General features: G+C 39.8%; 2 protein-coding genes across 4 annotated transcripts; one reads left to right on the forward strand and one right to left on the reverse strand.

Moving 5' to 3' along the window:
- Window positions 1–917: 917 nt before the first annotated feature.
- Window positions 918–10,607, reverse strand: gsr (glutathione reductase). 2 transcript variants are annotated; one of them, XM_021561548.2, is made up of 14 exons: window positions 10,279–10,607; window positions 9,584–9,743; window positions 8,235–8,261; window positions 7,930–8,018; window positions 6,806–6,875; window positions 6,485–6,632; window positions 5,235–5,289; window positions 5,008–5,107; window positions 4,788–4,874; window positions 4,247–4,417; window positions 3,821–3,932; window positions 3,426–3,557; window positions 2,540–2,673; window positions 918–1,577 (listed from the first exon to the last, which is right to left on the reverse strand). In XM_021561548.2, the coding sequence occupies exons 1-14, from the start codon at window positions 10,350–10,352 to the stop codon at window positions 1,428–1,430; spliced, it is 1,509 nt and encodes a 502-aa protein (XP_021417223.2). In that variant the 5' UTR covers window positions 10,353–10,607; the 3' UTR covers window positions 918–1,427. The 2 variants fall into 2 exon arrangements, with proteins under 2 accessions (XP_021417223.2, XP_021417222.2); XM_021561547.2 differs by lacking the exon at window positions 10,279–10,607 and having other exon boundaries at window positions 9,584–9,865.
- Window positions 10,608–12,729: 2,122 nt separating this feature from the next.
- Window positions 12,730–17,760, forward strand: LOC110489012. Of its 2 annotated transcripts, none has more exons than XM_021561549.2 (2): window positions 12,730–12,955; window positions 14,112–17,760. In XM_021561549.2, exons 1-2 carry the CDS (start codon window positions 12,925–12,927, stop codon window positions 16,373–16,375), a joined length of 2,295 nt encoding a protein of 764 aa, XP_021417224.2. In that variant the 5' UTR covers window positions 12,730–12,924; the 3' UTR covers window positions 16,376–17,760. The 2 variants fall into 2 exon arrangements, with proteins under 2 accessions (XP_021417224.2, XP_036799064.1); XM_036943169.1 differs by lacking the exon at window positions 12,730–12,955 and adding an exon at window positions 13,896–13,913.
- Window positions 17,761–22,616: the final 4,856 nt, after the last annotated feature.

Genomic DNA, 22,616 nt, shown 5'->3' on the forward strand with positions numbered 1-22,616 from the left:
GTGTATGTAACAATAAACAAATAAATAAATAAATAATGATGTAACTATCAAATAATCTACCCAGGGCCTAAAATGCTGGTAGATTGACTATTTCACCAGCCACGTTGGTGGGTGGTCAGGGGTTCACAGTGAAAGCATTTCACTCGCATTTGTGAATAAAACAAATAGTAAAGTATGCTTACATTTTTAGTGGAAAATATTTCTGACGTTATGTTTCATAGCTGGTAAATTAATCTCAGTCAAAGAACTACAAATCCTATTCCACCTCGCGCTGCAACACTGCCTCTGTGCGTACATACAGCTGAGTGAGTGAAATAGGCATTCAAGTTGGTCTAATTTACTTGAAACGAAAGTCTACTGAAGTAAGACTTTGTGCTTGTGTTTCTTGGTTATTTCCATTGTTTTGTTCACAAGATAGATTGTTCAACGTTCGAAATTCAACTGCTAGGAAAGAGAAATTAACGCTTCCGCTAGTCAGACTCAATCTCACAAACATGAATCAAAACCCGTTACCACGGTAACCTCCGCACTTAAAGGGGCAGGTGAACATTTGTCTCCTAATAATTTGGTTAAAAATAAATTCAATAATATACCAAATTACTTATTAGTAATACATTTGTTTTAGAAACATTACAAAAATGCTAATCCGTTTTTGTGTTGTTGGGTGTAATTCTAGCAGGAAACAAATATCTTCTATGGTAATTATTATTATTTAAATCTATCTTCCACAGTGGCTGGTGGACCAAAGAGTACATTTTAGGCCCTGCATCTACCATAAAGGCATACATTGGTTAAAGATAGTTAATTCAACATGAAAAGCGTACCAAATTCCTAAATAAATTGCAAGCAAAAACTAGTGCTAAAAATTGGCATTAAAAAGGTGTCAAAGAAGTCTAAAATAAAACATGATACAATACTTAAGAAAAAACTGCAGGTTTATTCAATGTGTATTACAATACAATAGTAGTGAAATTGCGACCTAGTAGTAGTGGTAATTGGGGGCAGTGTTTGCAGCGTTCTAAAACAATGACTGACAATCAGGGTTTCACATACACTAGGAGAGTTATCCTTACTCCCAACGCAATGACTTGACAACAATGCCTGTAGAAGATCCCCCACTTCCATTTCAGTCATGAGAAAAATCTTGCATGTTTAATAAATTGATAAGCAATGCTTAAACACCAACAGTACAGATGAAGAAAGCAGTAACTTCATTGTCTTGGTCCATCTAGTCATTTTCAAAAATATTCATACGAGGTTCACAAAAGAGGTCACTTAAATGAAAGAAAATGGAAGTAGAGAGCTGTTATTGAACATTGCGTTGTCAAGCCCTTGCAAAAGAAGACGGTTGAGCCACTTGTTTCCTGGTATAGTGATTCTCGCTGGTGCTGTATAGGAAATTAAGGATCGTCTAGATGTTTGCATTGTTAACGCATCGTAACAAACTCCTCGGACGATGTGGGGTGAATGGCAATAGTCTTGTCAAAGTCTGCTTTAGTTGCCCCCATCTTGATGGCTACAGCGAAGCCTTGCAACATCTCATCACAGCCAATGCCCTGCATATGAAGGCCAACCACCTTGGGGGGGGGGGGGGGGGGGGGGGGAGAAGATAGGTAATTTTTGTTAGATTGAGGCAGGCTAAACATGCTGGCATGAATGGTTTGCTCAATATTGACTGGTCTAGGGTAGTGTTCTTCAATCCCGGGTTGTGTTCATTAGGGCATGCAATGTAGAATTCAAAATGTATCGCAACGGAAAAATAAAATTATAGTTTCCTATTGGATCGAGTCCCATAGGGCGGCACACAACTGGCCCAGCATCGTTCGGGTTTGGACGGTGTAGGCCATCATTGTAATTAAGAATTTGTTCTTAACTGACTTGCCTAGTGAAATAAAGGTAAAATAAATACAAAAATGGACAAAAAAAATGACAATTTTACAATTGACAATCTTCCGTTTGGTGCCAAATGAACAAAGATTTATTCAAACCCATCTATGAACACACCTACTTCATCAAATCAAGGGCTTCATTAGTTGATCAGATTCAAATCAGATCCGCTTTAGGCGAAAAACGCATAGCTGATGTTTTGACGGTTTTGGAGGTGGAACTGCGTAAGAGCTGTCAAATCCACAATGGTTCCCGGCGTTTCACCTAAAGTGGACATTGCAATTGTCTGCACAGAGTCCCATTGAGAGAAATAACATGCATCCTTGTTTACAAGTTCGAACATTGGATTATTTTAATGAAGACACATTTCAGTTGAATGCATTCAGTTGTACAACTGACTAGGAAGACACATTTCAGTTGAGGGAAAGGGGGATACCTAGTCAACTGAAATGTGTCTTCCGCATTCAACCCAACCCCTCTGAATCAGAGAGGTGCAGGGGGCTGCCATAATCAACATCCACGTCTTCGGCGCCTGAGGAACAGAAAGTTAGCTGCCTTGCTCAGGGGCAGAACAACAGATTTTTACCTTGTCAGCTCTAACCACTAGGCTACCTGCCGTGGTCTCCAGGACCAGGTTTAAGGGGCCTCTCACCTTCTCCTCCTTGCCCACACACACCAGCTTCATGATGCACTGAGTCTTCCTGGTGGTGATGGCGTGATACATGGGAGTGAAGGAGGTCTTGTAAGACTTTACATTCTCCTTCCCCCTGATTTTAATCGCCTCCTCTGTAACACAAGGAGACCAAATGTAAGACCATCAGCTTCTCTACTAATGAAAAACACAAACACAAGGCAGCATTCCAATTGGCACCCTATTCCCTAAAAAGTTTGCTACTTTTGACAAGGGCCCGGTTTTCCAAAAGCATCTTAAGGCTACGTTCATAGTAAGAACCTTCGTAGGAGCATCGTTAACTCTCCAAGCTGTTTCCCCAAAACTATCGTTAAAGTTGCACTTGAATACGCTGGTTATTTATTACATTTTTGCCTCAATATAGTTTATGATGCGTAACATGTGCGCAATGATGTCTTGATATAGTGCATTATTTTAGGGTAAGCATTATAATAATATTTGCAGCCATAGGCGATAACATCTTTCTCGGAGCTGATCCGTCATCAGTATTGTGGAATAATTCTAATGTTAAGGTAAGATTCCAATGGAGAAAGCCGATCCGAGAGCAGCGCTGCCTTACTTTCAATCCTATCAGTATCCACACTATGCCTCAACGATGCACTTAGCAAACATTCTCTTTGCGTGGTTTTTGGGAAATGCATGTTACAATGCCGCCCGTTGCAGGAAAGATGCATTGTTAAAACACTTGTAAGCCTAAATTCCATTACTATTGGGAAACCGGGCCCAGGCTGGTTATTTATCCAACAGACTGACAGAGAAACACACCAACTCATCCCACTTCAGCGGAGAACATTTACAATGAGGGGAACCATCCACCTGAGGACTTCTTTGCTAAGAGCGTACTCACCTTCCGTGAGGCCCACCGTGCCGATGGGTGGGTGACTGAAAACTACCGTGGGAATGTTGGAGAAGTCGACCTTGGCATCCTCCTTGCCGTCAAACAGTCTGTGTGCCAGCTTTCTGCCCGCTGCAATGGCGACTGCCCACACCCAACAGAAAAAATGTCCCACTTGAGATTTGCAATGCAAAAATGTGTCTGAACTATCAACGGTACACTGTGCGATTATATCTATAGTTATCTTCTTCCTTATCCATTACAGACAATCTATTCACATTCAACATGATTCTTAGGTGAATTGCAAGCTGTATACAGTTGAAGTTATGTCTGTAACTACACACAAGTACGGTTCAAAATGGCCACTTTTTTGTCTGCCATACCCCTGATGTGTATTAACAGCCTACCAGGAGTAAGGAGGGCCTTCCCACACACATCTCCTACAGCATAGATCCCTTGGCGAGTGGTGTTCTGGAACTCATCTACAACGATGAAGCCTCTCTCATCAATATCCACACCCTGTCGAATAAGACATCCAACCTTCAGTAAGCCGCCACATCCCATACACAGGGTTTGTACTTTATATTGAAATCTTTGGGACTATTATTCACAACACTCATACATGTAGCTCTAGCTGCTTTAAAAACATGACATTTCTCTTTTTGCAACATCTGAGAAAACAGTGAGCAATGCAGGCAATGGAATCGCAGTGTACCACATTCCAAACTCGTTTCTGAATCCCTTGCCACGTACTGAAACTATAAAAGGTTTTAGCAACATCTCCACATTTCTTTCTAGAGACCTTTGTAAACAGTCTGAGGAGTGATCCTCACCATCTGGCTGAGGTTGAGGCCGGCGGTGTTGGGCTCTCGGCCGATGGCCCATAGCAGACAGTCTACCTCCTGGATGGTGCCGATTTTCTCCTCCTCGTTCTTCTTCTCTGGGTCTTTGGTAACCAGTGTGACCTCCAACAGGCCATTGCCTGTCTTACTCACCAACTTCACCTGACAGCAGACACAGGTTATAGCAGACTATCAGCATGTTTCAGGGGATCAATTTGAACAAGGCAAGGTGCAGAATCACTTGATCTTGAGGATCACATAATGAGTAGTTATTTGGGATGTAAGGTAGCTAGTAATTCTGCGTAGTCTGCCTATAACCTAGTTGATCTCACCGAAACAATAATGACCACTTTGGGATAACAGTGGAAGGACAATGTGCATGTTATACATACATTCATTGACAAAATGTTGGATGCATTATAATCATAGAAATGTTAATGGTCAAAATGGTTGGATGCATTATAATCATAATGTTACTCAAAACAAGAAAAATAGTAGTTATAGACCATCATCATTAAAGAAATGCTTTTACCTGAGTATTTTTCCACAACTCTATGCCAGAGTTCTGCAATTCTTTGGTGCAATTTGAGCTTATCAAGGTGTCGAAGTTTCTCAACACCTGTAGGGGAAAGATAAAAAGGATTAGACATGCCCTCTTGTGGCCACCTCCTGTACATGCCACACCTCTAAAAACTGTCCCTCGTGTTTGTGGGATGATATATGGGCCAATGTCTGCCTGGATTGGTTCTTACCCCTGTCTGACGACATATGATGGATGTTTTGGACCCCAGTGTGGAAAGGATGCCAGCCATTTCCACAGCAATATATCCAGCTCCCACTATGACGCTGCGCCTGTTGGGAGGAAACATTTAAAAGGATGAAACACAAACTTACACTGCACACAACACAATCTGTCAAACAGCCAAGCCAAGATATCAATATATCTGATGGAAATTGTCTTTAACAACATTAAACTTACTTAGGAAGGCTTTCAAGTTCAAAAAAGCCATCACTGGTGATGCCAAGACTTGCCCCTGGAATTATATGAAAAGTTAAAGCTAGAATCCTTAAAGGATCTCTCCACCCGTTTCACTAAAAAGCTATGGGTTGGGCCTGGAGAAATGTATGCACTTTCAAATCATAGACAGAACTGTTTGCAAGGGCTGACCGTCCTTAAGTGTCATAACTATCGTTTTAACCATGTTTTGAGGCTATACAGTGTTTGTTGACATTTACTTTGTTTACAAACATTGTAGTAAAACAAGCTTATATTTTGGGTTCTGACCGGTAAGACAGTTAAACTAAGCTCATGAGGCATTTATAAGTTATATTCTTCAAGAATGAATGGGTATGGGTATGGGTGTGTGTATTATATATATATATATAAGTCCAAAAATGGATGCAGCAAATAAGAATTCTAGCTTTAACCAAGCTTATTATTTCATTTTATATTTGAAAAGCACGATTTCTTCATGATAAATAAAAATTCTGTGAAAATAATTTGATAAAATAAAAAGAATGATTCATGTTTACAATTTGAACAGCAACAATAAGCATATAGCAAACGTTTAGGTATAGCAATTTTACATAGTAGGCTGCAATACCTTAATCGAAAGATCAGTTATACTTTAAAGCTACAATATGTAACTTCTTGGGGGACCCGACCAAATTCACATAGAAATTTAAGTTATAGATATGTAATTCTCATTGAAAGCAAGTCTACAAAGCGGTAGATCTTTTCAGTGCTTCCCGTTCTTAAGTTTCATTTTAGCGTCTTTTACCAGCTTCAAACAGCTGAAAATACAATATTTAGGGTTATGGAAAATATATTTCACAGTGGTTTAGATTGTAAAAGGATTCTCTACACTACGCTTGCTTGTTTTGTCACAAACTGAAATTTGGCAAACTATTCACATTTTTTAGCAACCAGGAAATGGCAGAGATTTCTGCATAGTGCATCTTTAAACTAAACATTACTTTTCAAACTTAACGAAGACTTCATTAACCCTTTCTGAAGCTTAAACAGACACAAATGACATGCTAGATAAAGAATGGCAAAAGGGTTGTCACTTTTCACAAATATCTTTTTTAGGTTGTTGTTCATTTAAATATGCACCCTAGGTCATACCGTAATGTTGAGGGAGCGAGCACACAAGGCATTTCGCTGCACCTTTTATACCTGCTGTAAACTGTGTACTTGACAAATACAATTTAATTGTGTAGTCTTACCTGGCACATCACTGTCACTCAAGACAGAAGGGAACCCTCCTGTGGCAATGAGGATATGAGGCGCGGTGTACTTCTTCCCATTCACCTCAACAGTGGGGTCAGGGCCGTCAATGAACCTGGCGTGACCTTGAATCGTTTCAATTTTAGCCTATGGGAGACGACCAGTTACCATTCCGTTCCAGGTGCAAATATGTGAACAAAAACACAATTGTCATAAATATAGGCTATTATGGTGCATGTCTATGCATGTCAAAACCTGTTTTATGGATGATGAGGGAAAGCAAAATATACAGTCCAGTCAGTGAACTGGTTTAAGCTTACCTTGTCAAGATTGTTGCGATAGATGTTATTAAGCCGACTAACATATGCATCTCTTTTGGTCTTAATAGTTCTGCACACAAAAGAAAAAAGGACTGATTACAGAACTGGATACATTTTCCTCTTAATTTGGGCTCCCGAGTGGCGCAGCGATTATTATAAATTACACCAGTCAAAACTGATTAATGGATGACATTATTATCACCAATGATTACTGATGTGCCCCGGAGTGGCGCAGTGGTCTAAGGCACTGCATCTCAGGGCAAAAGGTGACACTACAGTCCCTGGTTTGAATCCAGGCTGTATCACAACCGGACGTGATTGGGAGTCCCATAGGGACAATTGGCCCAGCATCGTCCGGGTTAGGGTTTGGCCGTCATTGTAAATAAGAATTTGTTCTTAACGGACTTGACTAGTTAAATAAAAAATATAATTAATTAATTCATTTAATAAACACAAATTTCTAAATATGTTATAATGCACATAATGTCAAAATGTGAAGTTGGTGCGCTCACAGAAAACTTGACGGCATAATAATAATTGAAAAACAGCATGTTATGTTGCAGATGACAAATTAAATTATATCCGTTTTAACTGGTTGTGGCCACTTCCTTAGTCTACCCTATCACTCCCAGTCACCTGGGTAACACAATCTGTGTGGAGTTAGTTGCCAAATAGATTAACGCAAAGGAAGGCTAAGGTTGGGCAACAGACTGCTATGTAAACTGAGAACGGGATGGGGAACAAAAGGAGCATGACTTGCAGATAGTTCAAATAACAACATCTTAACAAAGCCTCTGACTGTTATCTTACAGGTCAGTTCATGAAAAATCTGCAATGTCTCATCATGAATTTGCCATTTCACATCAATAGAAATGTGTGGTACCCTTTCACATGCACACCCATGAACGCACACAAACACCCCCACATGAAAGAATGAGGAACCAAAGAAAAGGCTTGCCTTGTGCAAGAATGTCACATTAACACGCCAATGCGAGAAAAAAAACTAGAAATGCTGTGTGAGGGCTCTAACTAAGTTGACAGGATGCAGTAATTTAAGGTGTGAGAGGACAGGCTGATGTCAGAACAAGTCCATCAACTGTGGCGACCTCAAGTCAGATACTTACTCCCAGCTGAAGTGAACATGTCCGCCATCAAAACCATAGTCAGAGTGATCGTGGAGATATTCTGCATGAACTGCAGCATTCCACATAACCTGAGACCAAAAACAAACACTTATTTGCAGGATCACATTCTTCTGGCCCTTTCTATTACTGTACCCTACAAATAGCTATAAATAGTGTGTGTTTAATAAATGTGTATTCAATATTCCACACACACAGCACAAAACTTACTCTACTAACAGTGCCTAGGCTACTTACACATGCCCCCCCCCCCACCCCTTACCAGGAGGCTGACTATAAAACAATACCTTCTTAGGGACACAGCCGACATTGACCTAAATAAGAAAAGGAGAAAAAAGGGGACAAACATGAGCATGACTAAAAAACAAGCGAACACAGGAAGTGTCAAGTCCTTCAAGGAATTAGTTAACTGCATTGCATCATTAAATATCTTGAAATTGAAATATAATAGCAATGTATGAAAAGGAACCATCCATGCTCCTACCCAAGAAACATGGGTGTGTGTGTTGATGTTGAGACACAAAGCAATGGGGAGCCAAATAATCGTCTTGCATTTTGCAAGAATACTGGCCACAGCTCTGAAATTACATTGCACCAACTCAGATTGTTGAAATTCTGGTATGTTGTGTGGGAGAGCAATACTTTTGACCAGGGATGGGCAACTGGCAGCTTTTGTAGAATTTTTTGTATTTTATATACATGCTTTTGGGAGAAGGGACTCAGTGGGGGAAGGGACTCAGTGGGGGAAGGGACTCTACTTACTGTCGAGAGTTAGAATACACAAGATTAAATTTTGACATTTGGTTGTGCATCAGCAGATACTTAATTAGCCCATGTCAGCTAACATTTTTTAGATTGGTAAATTAGTCAAGCTACCTAAACTTGTAGTACGCATTGGTAAAATTACCAACCGGGTTGGGGCCTACTGTTCGTCAGTTCTCATATTCATACACATGGCAAAATGTCTAGAATTGCAGGAAATTAGCTGTAAAACTGCTATTTTTTTCTCTCCGCCCCATGGCAAAATGAGTAGAAAAGTATGAAATGTGCTTAAAATTGCGAAATATTCTCTCCGCCCCATGGTAAAATGTGTAGAATTGCAGGAAATTAACTTGAAATTAAAGGTTTCTCTTTGCTGTCACAGAGGAGCTGCTAAAATGTTTTCCTTGTGGCCTCCACCGCCATCAAAGTTGCCCATCCCTGCATTATACACTTTAGCTCAAAAGATTGTACAATTCATTACAGCTATATAAGGTAGACCAGGCTTTACGGATGTGGTAACTTTAATAGCTTATCTTCCATAGACTGAAATGTGGAAAAGGGGGTGATGAACACCTGTGGCCATAACTCTAGTACTGTTAAACAAAATTATTATGTACCAGTAGAATGCTCGTGCGCTGGATTGGTGCCCATTGCTTTTAACTCTAACAAACCACAACACTGTGCACAAAAACATCCCACAAAAAGAGTATGGTCTCGAGGCTTCGCAATGAATCCGTTAACTACACGTGACAACTTGACAGAATATCAGAGACTGAACAGTGGAAATTAGGCCTATGCGATGTCATTTCAGAGTTGCTTTTTTGAACTATTTATATAAGTACAGTGGCTATAACCAGGATAACTTTTTACTCACACAGGTACCTCCGAGTTTGTGACTCTCGACCACCGCGGCAGTGGCCCCGAGCTCCGCTGCCCTGCGTGCACCGGCTAGACCACCAGATCCCCCTCCAATCACTAGAAAATCGAACCGGGTTGTTGCATCTGAGGCCATACTCCGACGGATAAGTTTGTGTCTGTAAGAGGGTGGAAGCAATCGCCGGAGTGAGAAAATAAGAACTTGCATCCGGGCAAACGGTATTATTATTGCCATAACCAGGAAGCCCGCACACCACCGGACGCAGTTGTTTGGGCGAATGGGAGGGTCAATCCCCGAAGTGAAAGCTAGTGCTTAGTCATTGTGAATTGCAACAATGGTCTGTAAATCCCAGAAACTATTTTAACATAGTCATGGTGATGTGCAGTCTATTAGCCTACAATGATAGGCTAATCTTACAATATCTGATATGAGGAGCACTGACAGAATGAATGGTAAATGAATATCAAAATATAGGCCTAGTCTACCCTTTTTAATGGAAGGATAATACCTATATAATATCAGCAGTGTCATCATCCTAAGGGCTATCTTATATGAATAGCTAAAGCCACCACATGGGGGACAACTTCATTTTCTTTTTTATCATGCACGGAGATGGCTGAAAATGTATTAGTCAACTATTCAATGATTCATAGAAAAACAGTTCAAATTGACTTCGAGAAAAAAAGACTCACCTAGACAGTGCCACTGTCAAAGTCGTGTTCACAGTGCTTGAAAGCGACTGTCTGCATATTTTGACCCACTGCATGTTTCACGGTCTGTAGTTTATTTCATATTAACATAAGGCGTCTTTAACACATTTAATGGATGGAAACAAAGTGTATACAACATGCTGCTTACAAAATAAAGCTACTTCCTGAGCCGATAGAAATGACCTTTCAAAATAAAAGCTCGAAATTTTATAGGCTATAGAAAGATATGCGTAATGTTTCACTAATTATTCCTAAATTAGCTATGGAATGCCGTTTTTGGATGATAGCTCCAGTGATATTTCAGCTGGATAAACGACGAAAATATAGGACGTATATGTCAATCACGCTAGGGGTTAACTCGAGTTGATCACGCGTGACCATCGGAGCCAATCAAAATCACTCATTTCCTCCGTAGGCCTTCAGAGCTTTCTTCAACCTGAAACAGTGTTGCCATGTATGTAATTTTCCTGCTAGTTGGGCTATTTAGAAAACGATTTCGCGGGTGAAAATGTATTGGTTGCGGGTTTTTGAACTATTTCTAATTTACACCGCGGCCGCCGTGGCATTTCTATTAAAACATATATATTTCACTGTGACCTGCTGCTGACTGTCAGGGGGAGGGAGGTAGGCTATTGTGGAGTGAGTACCACTGTTATTGGCGGAGTCATGTAGTGGGAGCAGCACGCGCACGTTGTGGCAACTTTTTACCATTTCTAGGTAGGCTATTTAGATTGTCAATATGGAGACAACTATTTCCAACCCTTTTCCCGTAAAACATAAATTAAGCTAGAACTGGTGCACATCAATAAATAATGAAGACAATGCACTGGAAAACGAGTTTGAGCGCAGTGATGGTTTAAACTGCATTCTAATGTTGACTTTAAAGAAAACGGAATCAAGCTAAGTGATTTATGCATGCTCAATTCTTGGGTCTCGGGGGCTGCCCGATTGGAAATTTGAAATGGAAGTTATGGAACACCCTCACGTGGTTCTCTTTATAGGAAAAAGTCCTCAATGAAACTGACATTAAAATGTGGATAATGATACATTTGTCTCTGTTGGCTACCATTTGATAGATAAATCGAAAAAATAAAAACGGTCTGTTGAGCATATTCAGTGTGTGTGTGTGTGTGTGTGTGTGTGTGTATATATATCACATACACTAATTATTTAATTCAATGATTTAAATGATGAACCCAGTAGCCTATTCCAGTAGACTATTGGGAAACACAAGCACTTACCTCAATCGCCTCGCTATTCATGTTGAATAAATTCGTCTGTGGTAATTTAGCAAGCTGCGAAATCGTTCAGTTTACATCTTGTCTAGGCTACTGTAGACTATCTGAAATGAGATGTAGGCCTATCATGGGATATAGGCTAACTGTCTTTATCTAAGAAAACCATGGCAAAGTTGAATTACAATCATAAACCCAGATTTTAGTCTGTAGCCTATGCCTATTGCAATGACAAGTCAATCTTGCAAATTGGCCATTTATAACGTGTTGTAGACTTAATATCGGGTACATAATAGCACAATTGATAGAAAATAGCCTAACATTAGTTTAAAAAAAATCTTCATACAAGTATTTCTTGCTCGGGGATTTTGAGATCCTCTGTCCAGCTTTCATCACTCAAACTCTCCTGTCGGATTTTTCTGTAGTTAAACACATGCACAAAGGGGATTTATTTACAATTATAAACTGGGTGGTTCTTACTTACTGACTTTATTGTCCCCATGAGGACATTTTGTTGAGTTGTCATGTACACGTTTAAATACAAAACAACATTGACAATACAACTTTCATAACAGTTATATATACCAACATGTTTTAAAGACTAGCCTGCTGACTTCACTGGGTTGATAGGAACATTAGCCCGAGCTATTTAGGACGGATATCACACCTGGCACAAATTATTGTCTAGTTCTGTTTGTCTAGTTCGAGCCCTGAATGCTGATTGGCTGAAAGCCGTTGTATATCAGACCATATACCATGGGTATGACAATTTGTATTTGTTTTACTGTTCTAATTATGCAGGTAACCAGTTTATAATAGCAATAAGGCACTCAGGGGGTTTGTGGTATATGGCCAATATACCACTGCTAACAAATGTATTGAGGCACTCCGTGTTGTGTCATGAATAAGCACAGCCCTTAGCCATGGTACATACCCCCTTGTGCCTTATTGCTTAATAATAGCAGTCAAACGAGTTGATGGAAAATTATCTGGCGAATTTAATAAGGGCAAATTGTATTTTCTCTTGAACATGTTCAAATTCCTATATTACATTATGTCATAGCTCACAAATATTATTTTGAGGAAAACCGAATTTAGCTTCTCATGTCGCTAACATTATGGAAAATGGTTTTATTGTATACATGTGGCAACTCCTGTCGTGCAAAAAAAAGGGTTCGTTTTCTTGTCTTTTGGGCGGGTTTTGAGTGGTCATTTCGCCTGAAATTTTAGCTTGACCTGGCAACATTACCTGAAAGAATGTGCAGAAAAATACGGAGAAACGCAACATCGTAACTGCTGAAATTGTATTTGCTGTAAATGTTGTGATTATTTCAAGCATTTGAAATCCACTCGTTGGCGTATGGAAGTCAGCGCGTCCCAAATGTAGCAGACCATGACGGCACAAAGTCAAAATGTCAACAAAGGTTTGTTCACCCAAAATTGTCACATGCTAATGTAGCTAGGCTAACGTAGCATCCTCTGTCGGTTTTAATCTCGTGGAAAACAGCCATGGGATATACAATTCAAATTATTATTAAACATTTTCAATTCGATAAAGGGGCAATCTGCAGTTCATACAACAATAACGCGAGAAAACGCCAATTTCATGGTAAAAAGAGGGTGGGGCTGGAGAAATGTAACCGCTCAAATTCATAGTTATTTCTCGATTCATTGATTTTCTACTTGCTTCTTCAAAACGCTTTGGAGAAGGTCAGCGGCAAGGTTTCTTCTCTAATAGGAGGCGAGGCGATGCCTAGGTAGCACAGAAAGATGAACCATGTTTTGAGACTATAGTGTTTGTTTACAATTACGTTGTTTACAAAATGAAAAAAGCTTATCTATATGGATTGATATGTCCAGTCATCTAAATGTTTACATGTGGGTTGGTTGCATGATCCCAAATCAAAATAGGCACTAGCCCAATATTAAACCTTTGATTTTAATTATCGCATTAATATAAAGGCATTCCATAACGATTGCTTTCAAGATAACTCATGGTACAATGCCTAGCTATTGGCAGCGTGTGTCCCGAAGCTACATCCATAATCGGTAGACGGTTCTGAATGGAGCATTGCCGTTTGCAACACAGAGCAATGAGCAACAAACTATTCAATCCAGTTTTTAGATGCAGCCCCTGTCTGGGAGAGCACCTGACCGTTTTGCGGGACTCATTAGCTAACAACAGACAGGTGAACCACCTGTGTGGTTTTGCACGTGTGTGCAAAAACAAATAATTGGCATCCATATTCGAGGGGTAGCATCTAAAAACGGGTTTGAATAGTTTCTTATTCACTGCTCGGCAATTCAAGCTGAGATTCTCCAATCAGAACGGTCTACTGAGTATGGCTGTCTATTTGGACACGGAATACATGCTGCTAGCAGGTAAAGTCATTGGGCCATGCTTTATCTCCAATGCAGTCGCTATGGAATGCCCTTAGATCTTGTCTTATAAATTAATGAAATAATTAATCATAGGGTCTAATATTGGGCACACCTATTTAGGGTACAGTCGTTGTTACTAATAATGTGTTTTTGGGGCATAAATCAACACTAATTTTTATTATTCTGTTCTCTACACAGGAAGGAAGAAGACATCCCAACCTGGAGAAGCAGGTCTGAGCAACCTATCAAATGGGAGTCCTGCAAATCAAAACACTCACAATTCATTTGTGCAGGATTCAAGAAGGCCAGATGAGTTTGACTTTGAGTGTGTGGTAAATTCCAAATTCAAAAACTCTAAAGTTTGGTTTTGTGAGAAATGTCGCTTTTTGACCACAGATTTTGATGAATACAGCAGCCATATTATGGAGCATGCGGTAATGAGATTTTACTGCTTCTATTGTAACCATGTCTCATACAGCGAGGCCGAATTAAACCACCATGTAGAACAGCACACCAGAGTACACCCCTTCAAGTGTCAGTTCTGTGATTATAGAGCTGTGAAGAAAGACTATGTTGAAATGCATATGAAGCGAATACACAATGCGCCTCCTGAGAAAGTATCCATTGCTTTGCCCAGAGCTCCCAAACCGGCCTCTCTCCCCAGTGCTCTGCCCAGAGATCCCACATTATCAGGGATCTTAAATACAAGGGTCGCACCTTTGCGCACTAAGAATATCACAACCAGAGTGGATGAAGGAAGACGAGTGGATGAAGGAAGACCTATGGATGGGACACTGGATGCAAACATATTGCCCAAAGTAGAGGTGGAGCTGTTGGCACCTTTAAATGAACCAATTCAACACAACAGGCCTTTGACTGTCTCTTTCCCTGAAGTGGGGACCATCCCCCCTGGCTGCCTTGTTGAACTTGTTGAGGTGAAAACAGTCAATGGCACCAAGGAACTAAAGTTGAGACTTGTCTCACAACAATCTAATGGGTCTGTAGCGAAAGCCTGTCGGACCACAACCTCACAAAATGCCACTTTGTGTAAATCATCGATGTCCAACGCCACTCCAACTAGAGAAAAGCCAGTGAAGAAGAGAACTTGCACAGCCAACATATCAACCCGACAAATAAATAACCAGAAACAAAAGGATTTAACAACTGCCCCCAACACAAATGGCATACAACTGAAAAAACACTCTGAAGAGTTGCTGGTGATGGTGAAAGATGTAAATCAGCCATTTGAGATAAAGAAAGAGGAAGTGAAGGAAGAGAACTGTGATTCTGGGCAAAAATCTGAACGCTTGACTTCATTTACAGCTGTCTCGAGTGTATCCATGATGGGAAATGTCAATGGCACCAAATCACCCTCTGTTGCACCTGCTGCAATGTCGTCTCTTGTATTGTGCAACCCTAGAAGTAGCACCCTGGTCATTCCCTCTCCAACAAACCAACCTAAAGAGGATGAGACTTGTCATGTGGCTGACTCAAATACCTCTGGTTGGACTCAATCTGAGAATCCATTAGTAGATGACATGCCAGGACCAAAAGGTTTCCCAGTCATTTCAGCTGTATTTTCTCTAAGTAGCCCTCAACTCTTGGCGGTGGCTCTTCGGACCATAGCTTTGGGTAACAATTCACCCTCTGCAACGGTAGAGCAAGGAAATGTCAAGAATTCTTTGATCCTCACACCTGCTAAGACAACAGCAGTGTGCAAAGGGCATGAACACAAGATAAAGCCAATAAACACTGATATGGCCCCTGAGGGTTTGTCCTCTGTTCATGCACCTCAAATGACCTCAAAAGCCTGTCACCAGATGCAGAGTGCTCAATGTTCTAGACACACCCAATCACTAACAAGTAATCCCTTGAGCACCAAGGGGGAAAATAACAGTGTTACAATAAAGCTTCTAAAGAAAACAGTTTTGAATATGAAAAAAAGTCCTCAAAAAAAAACAGTAAACACACGGGACAGTTGGATTGGCCAAATTAACACTGAAAAAGGGTCAGTCCCCAGACACTGGAAAAGTTCAGCAAACAAGCGTGACATTTCTGGTAGACTCTCTTCCTGCCTGAAGCTCTCATTGAAAAGGATACGAGTAGAAGAGGAAAGTAGCCTTCAACGTTGTGCACCTGAGTTGAACCAACGAAGGAAGAAAAGAAGACGACGAGACATGGTATCTGGGTCAAAGACTTTCACCCACCTGTTAGATACCACAGGTGACAGGGTTATTATCTGCCCAACTCCACTTAAAGAAGACCAGCTGGTGAAACAACCAGGCCCAAACCAACCTGTTGTGGTTCTCAATCATCCCAAGCCTCTGGTTCTGAGAGGGAGGGGGGGAATGGAGACGATTCCAGACATTGGTCCAACATGTCACATAATGAAAATGAAGTTGAGCAAAGTAATGGGACATACGTATGAGGTGATTGGATGTACCGTTAAGGCCTCTCCTTAGGGTGATGACAAATTGTTATGGAAAATGATAGATTTATTTGCTGGGAACAGAACACTAAACATTGAGTTATCAAGACAAGAGCGATGCATTGCGCCATTAAGGGTTGGCTTGCACTCATTTCCAGGGTCCCTAGCTGAGCTTCAGATTAATAATGGTTAGACATTTCATACAATATGTTACTTCATAGATTATGAAAGACTGAACCCCATTGAGAGAAACAAGTGGGCATTCAGGCAGGCGTATTTAAAATAAATAAATAATAATAAACAATTAGCATTTTTGCTGCAGTATCATTGATAGCACAGATATGTGTAAATATGATTGTATATTTGAATGAACTTGTACTTTTTTTCTGATGGATGAACAACTGCTTAAATTAAATCAATGTCAATTATTTTGAATGCATTTTGAATAAAATAACATGTAACCTCCTGGTTACTTTTAGCCGGACTGCATTGAGAGACTAGAACACCAGCGAACGCAGTCAGCAACGTTACTAATTTGTTATTTTGAGTATTTAAATTGATAACTCACTCTTTAATTAAATAAATAGCTACACAAAAATAGTGTGTAGAATGATAGCCATGAGGACAGCAAGGGATTTTTTTTTTCAACTGTCATCGAAAGACCAGGCACATTTCTCTGCCATTGTCTCTGAAAAAAGCAATTGTAGCTAGAGCTGCCACCCAATACCAGTGTTTTTACATCAAAATATAAATAGTTGTCAATCCTACTACAGAATTCTGAAAATGTTACCACATGGTGAATAGAATGTTCATGCTAAACCTCTTTCCATTGATCACTGACTTTTTGTATTGAAGCTCTGAAAAAAGTTTGGTTATATTATCCAACCTCATCATTCCTGTTTTATATTTAGCATTTATTAGGGTTGACTGACTTGACATTAACCTTTTAAGTTCCTAGTGGAGCAAAGTAACTCAGTGCTACTCTATTGAACCTTTTTTTTTACTTTTACATTTTTAACCATCATTCCAGGTGGTTCCTGCCATCTTTATCCCTTTTTATCCCATTCATGTTTTCTTTGGACTTTTTGTCATGGTTACTGCTGTATATTGCTAGAAGTGTTTGAACCGCTCCCTCAATCATCTGTTTTTCTGTAATTTTTTCTGTAAAAGTATCAGAGAAAATATTGAGATGTTTTAAATTGGACCATAACAATATATTTATCAAATATAGCTCTTGTTTAGATGTGGTGCGGATCTTTAAATGTACATGTATTTTGGTTTCCTTTGAAATTTCTCTCAACTTTTAAATGGGAGTTATTCTCATAATAACAATTATAGTTGTTCTCATGTTGTCAGTGTTTTCTGTCCTCTATGTATTATCTTAATGTGCCATTTTGAATAAAGATCTTTTTTCATACATTCGCATTGCTGTATTATTTACATGTACAGGGCTTAAAGAAAGTCTACACCCCCTTGAACCTTTTTCACACTTTGATGGTTTACAAAATGGGATTAAAATGTATTTAGTTGTACTTTTTTTGTCAACGATCTACTGAAAATACTCTTGTCAAAGTTGAGTAAAAATTCTAACATTTCTTTTTAAAGATTAATAAAAAATCTAACACTAATTATACTTTATTGGATAAGCATTCACCCCCCCTGAGTAAGTACAGGTTAGAAACACCTTTGGCAGCTATTACAGCTGTGACTCTTCTTGGTTAAGTCTCCTAAGAGATTTGGACACCTGTATTGTGCAAAATTTACATTTTCTTTTCAAAATTAGTCAAGCTCTGTCAAGGTGTTGGGGTTCATGGCTACATGGCCATTTTCAAGCCTTGCCATAGATTTTAAAGCAGATTTAAGACAAAACTAACTTGGCCACAGGAACATTCACTGTCGTCTTGGTAAGAAACTCCAATGTAGATTTGGCTTTGTTGTAGGTTATTGTTCTGCTGAAAGGTGAATTCCTCTACCAGTCTCTGGTGTAAAGCAGACTGACGCTCGTTTTCTTCTAGGATTTTGCCTGTGCTTAGCTCCATCCTGTTTTTTTTTCATCCTGAAAAGCTCCCCAGTCTTTGCTGATGTCAAGCATACTCATAAGCATGATGCAGCCACCACCATCCTTGAAAATAAGGAGGATGTTACTCAGTGATGTTGTGTCTGATTTGCCCCAAACATAAGTCTTTGCATTTAGGCCCAAAAACATATTCCTTTGCTATGTTTTTTTTCTTCTCCAGAATTACTTTAGTGTCTTGTTGCATACATATATATGAGGTTATTATTGTGGATCCATCCTCAGTTTTCTCCCATCAGAAGGACAAGTGCATCTTTGATGTGTCTGGGTTGTTTAATACATGATCTACAGCATAATTAAAACGCATTTCAAGGCTGTGTTGAGACAATGACTTATCAATGACTTCAATAGATCCGTCCTCAGTTTTTTCCCATCAGCCATTGAACTTTGTAGCTGTTGGGCCACGGGTGTGAAAGATTCAGCAGGCTACTGGCATTACACACCTGGCTAAAGATTACTGTAGCTCTGTTGGAATCACTTTTATAGTTACATTCGACACATGGAAAAAGAAAATACGGAGTCCATCCAAGTCATCTTGGCTCCTGGACTCTGTCCACGCATTTCAAGGCTGCGTTGAGCCAATGACTTACAGTATCAATGACACAAGAACAGCTCAGTTAATCCTACCATTGTGCCACTGAGTTGTCATAATGCTGCATCAAATATACATTATCCCAGGGGCATTGGTAGACACAATGTAAGTAACTTAATGTATGTCCCCCTAACTGCCCTGAATAATTCTGTTGATCCTACAGCTATTGTATGCAGTAATCTTGTGCCTATGAACCAGACTTATACTGTTAGCACTGAGGCGGTGTGCCCTAGTAGGAAGTCCACTGTGTGCAGCTCACCCTGCACAATCAGAGGCAATATAAATAACATGAGCAAGTCTACTTCTGATAAGCTTCCCAGTAAAGCATTAAAAACAATCAAGCAACCCAGAAAAGTACACATGTAGCCTAAGAAACAAGATTCATGAAGTCAATAACTTGCTTGTAACAGATGACATTCATATTCTGACTATCTCTGAAACTCACTAAGATAATACCTTTGACGATAGAGTGGTAGCAATAGATGGTTATAACAAAGAAAAGACAGAAATACCAATGGGGGCGGTGTTGCGGTCAATATTCAGAACCACATTCCTGTAAAGCTTAGTGTCATGATGTTGGCCTGGGGGTAGGTTTATGACAGTCATATATACCTCTTCCCCCCTTTTTCCTCTCTCTACCCTACTGATGTGACATTTGAAAATCCCTTGGTTAACATAGAGATTCTGGGAACATCAGAAGCTGGGGGGAAATGAACTATATTCTGGTAATCCGACCAATTGAACATATGCGGTGGTACTTAATGAATATGATGTCAGTTCGGTTGTCATCTGAGACATTCTCATCAATGATAGGATTACATAAACTCTACAGTGGAAAGTCTGCACATTGTAGTTATCAGATTCACATGGAATTGTTATTCAATTTAAATGTTTAAATATAAAATTATTGGTGAAGAGATGAAATGTAATGTTAGCTTCCAAATTAGAGATTTGGGTTTTCATAAGGTTAGGGCTCTGCTCAATCAGTGGCCCGCCCCTGTGAAGAGACATGGGTTATTAAACTTTTCAAACACACCCTTCTCACTCCACTATATAAAGCCTTGACGAAAATGTAACCTCCTGTTCCGAGGACGACTGTCCGATGTCAGAATGGTTCAGATAATAACTACAGAACGAAGCCAACCTCAGCGTGAGCTTTGGCTGCGAATGGTATGAACTTTGAACTCTTATTTACTACAGAAGTGATACCTCCTAGCCGTTGAGTTAGCAACAGCAGCTGCAAACTTGGGCTAGGAAAGAACATACAGAGTATCCCGACTACCACACACCAACGTTACTACAACGTATCCATTTTACCACCAGAGACATTCTTCAAAGGACTCTGTTGGGCAACTCGGCCTTCCATCTACCACCAACCTACCGAAGTCTAATTTAGAATGCATAAGATACTGTATTTACGATAGAGACATCACTTCTCCCTTTGTTCCTCAGTGTTCCCGCTCTTCCACTGAAACCCAGCCCCTTTTCTTTGTGCAACCAGCTGTCACATCTGTTCCGCCCGCTAGGGACGTTTGTCCTTTATGATGTAATTTGTAATCAAGGTATGATTCAGTCTGTGTATATGTAATTCCATGTGATTAGTTAGATATTTAGTAAATAAATAATTAAACCCAATTTTGTATTGCTGATTCAACTTGTTAGCCAGGGTTCGTGAAGATAACCAATAATTGACAACTTTCAGATGAGACTGAATTAAGGTGACGATTAACATTGACTGGTATTGATGTAAAATATGACTAGGTCTTTAAGAGTTTATTTGGAAGATAACTGCTCTATAAATATTATTTCGTGGTGCCCCGACTTTCTAGTTAATTACATTTACATGATTAGCTCAATCAGGTAATATTAATTACAGAGAAAGGATTTTATAGAATAGCATGTCATATCACTTAATCTGACATAGCCAAAGACACGACATTAGAGAGGATCTCATGTTAAATACTGTTGAAGTAATATGGCTACAGTTTCATCTGCCTCACCTAACGCCCATTCTTGTGGGAAGCTGCTATTGACCACCAAGTGCTAACAGTCAGTGTCTGGATAATATGTGAGAAATACTTGATAATGTATGTGATATCAACATAAAGGTATATTTTCTGGGTGATTTATATTTTGACTGGCTTCCATCAAGCTGCCCACTCAAGAAAAAGCTACAAACTGTAACCAGCTCCTGTAACCTGGTTCAACCAACCTGGGTAGTTACAAACAGCACAGGAATGAAATCATCAACATGTATATATTATATCTTCACCAATGCTGCAGAAATGTGCTTGAAAGCAGTATCCAGAGTCATCAGATGTTGTGATCACAATATTGTAACCATATCTAGGAAAACCAAAGTTCCAAAGGCTGGGCCTGATATAGTGTATAAGAGGTCATACAAGAAGATTTGCAGTGATTCTTATGGTCATGATGTAAAGAATATTTGCTGGTCTGTGGTATGTAATGAGGAGCAACCAGATGCTGCACTTGACACATTTATGAAATGTTTTATTCCAGTTACTAATAAGCACGCACCCATTAAGAACATGACTGTAAAAACTGTTAAATCCCCTTGGATTGATGAGGAATTGAACAATTGTATGGTTGAGAGGGATGAGGAGAAAGGTATGGCAAATAAGTCTGGCTGCACAACTGATTGGCAAATGTACTGCAAATTGAGAAATCATGTGACTTAACTAAATAAAATAAAAAAAGAAACAATACTATGAAACTATGCAACAGCGCCCCCATTGGTATTTCCATCGAGAACATTCTGACTGGTTGCATCACTGGCTGGTAAGGCAACTTCTCATCCTCCGACCGCAAGGCACCACAGAGGGTTGTACGTACGGTCCAGTACATCACTGGGGCCAAGCTTCCCGCCATCCAGGACCTCTACACCAGGTGGTGTCAGAGGAAGGCCCTAAAAATTGTCAAAGACCCCAGTCACCCTATTCACAGACCCTTCTCTCTGCTACTGCATGGCAAGTGGTACCGGAGCGCCAAGTCTAGGTCCAAAAGGCTTCTTAACAGCTTCTACCCCCAAGCCATAAGACTCCTGAACAGCTAATCAAATGGCTACCCAGACCCTTCTTTTACGCTGCTACTACTCTCTGTTTATTATCTATGAATGGTCACTTTAACTCTACCTACATGTACATATTACCTCAACCAACCAGTGTCCCCGCACATTGACTCTGTTATTTTACTGCTGCTGTTTAATTATTTGTTACTCTTTTTTACTTATCTATTTTTTTTACTTATCACATTTTTCTTCTTAACATCTTAAAGCATTGTTGGTTATTAAGGGCTTGTAAGTAAGCATTTCACTGTAAGGTCTGTTGTTTTCGGCGCATGTGGCAAATCATGTGATAAATTATATAAAGATTGATAGTAAAACACTTTGGAGGACCTTAAATGAAATGTTGGTTAAAAAGGCAAACTCAGCTCCACCATTAATTGAATCAGATGGCTCATTCATCACAAAACCACTGATATTGCCAAATACTTTAATGTTTGTTTCATTCGCAAGATTAGCAAATTTAGGCATGACATGCCAGCAACAAACGCTGACACTACACATCCAAGTACAGTATATCTGAACAA

The sequence above is a fragment of the Oncorhynchus mykiss genome, chromosome 14, assembly GCF_013265735.2.
Source record: "Oncorhynchus mykiss isolate Arlee chromosome 14, USDA_OmykA_1.1, whole genome shotgun sequence".
Classification (NCBI taxonomy): domain Eukaryota; kingdom Metazoa; phylum Chordata; class Actinopteri; order Salmoniformes; family Salmonidae; genus Oncorhynchus; species Oncorhynchus mykiss.

Excerpts from the sequence above, each read along its gene's own strand:
- gsr (XM_021561547.2), bottom strand. The coding sequence starts at position 9,820 with ATGGCAATAATAATACCGTTTGCCCGGATGCAAGTTCTTATTTTCTCA. Across the intron at positions 6,876-7,929 it reads CATGTTCACTTCAGCTGGGA|AACTATTAAGACCAAAAGAG; the intron begins GTAAGTATCTGA and ends TTTTGTGTGCAG. Across the intron at positions 2,674-3,425 it reads CACGGTGGGCCTCACGGAAG|AGGAGGCGATTAAAATCAGG; the intron begins GTGAGTACGCTC and ends CTTGTGTTACAG.
- LOC110489012 (XM_021561549.2), top strand. The coding sequence starts at position 12,925 with ATGACGGCACAAAGTCAAAATGTCAACAAAG. Across the intron at positions 12,956-14,111 it reads AAGTCAAAATGTCAACAAAG|GAAGGAAGAAGACATCCCAA; the intron begins GTTTGTTCACCC and ends TTCTCTACACAG.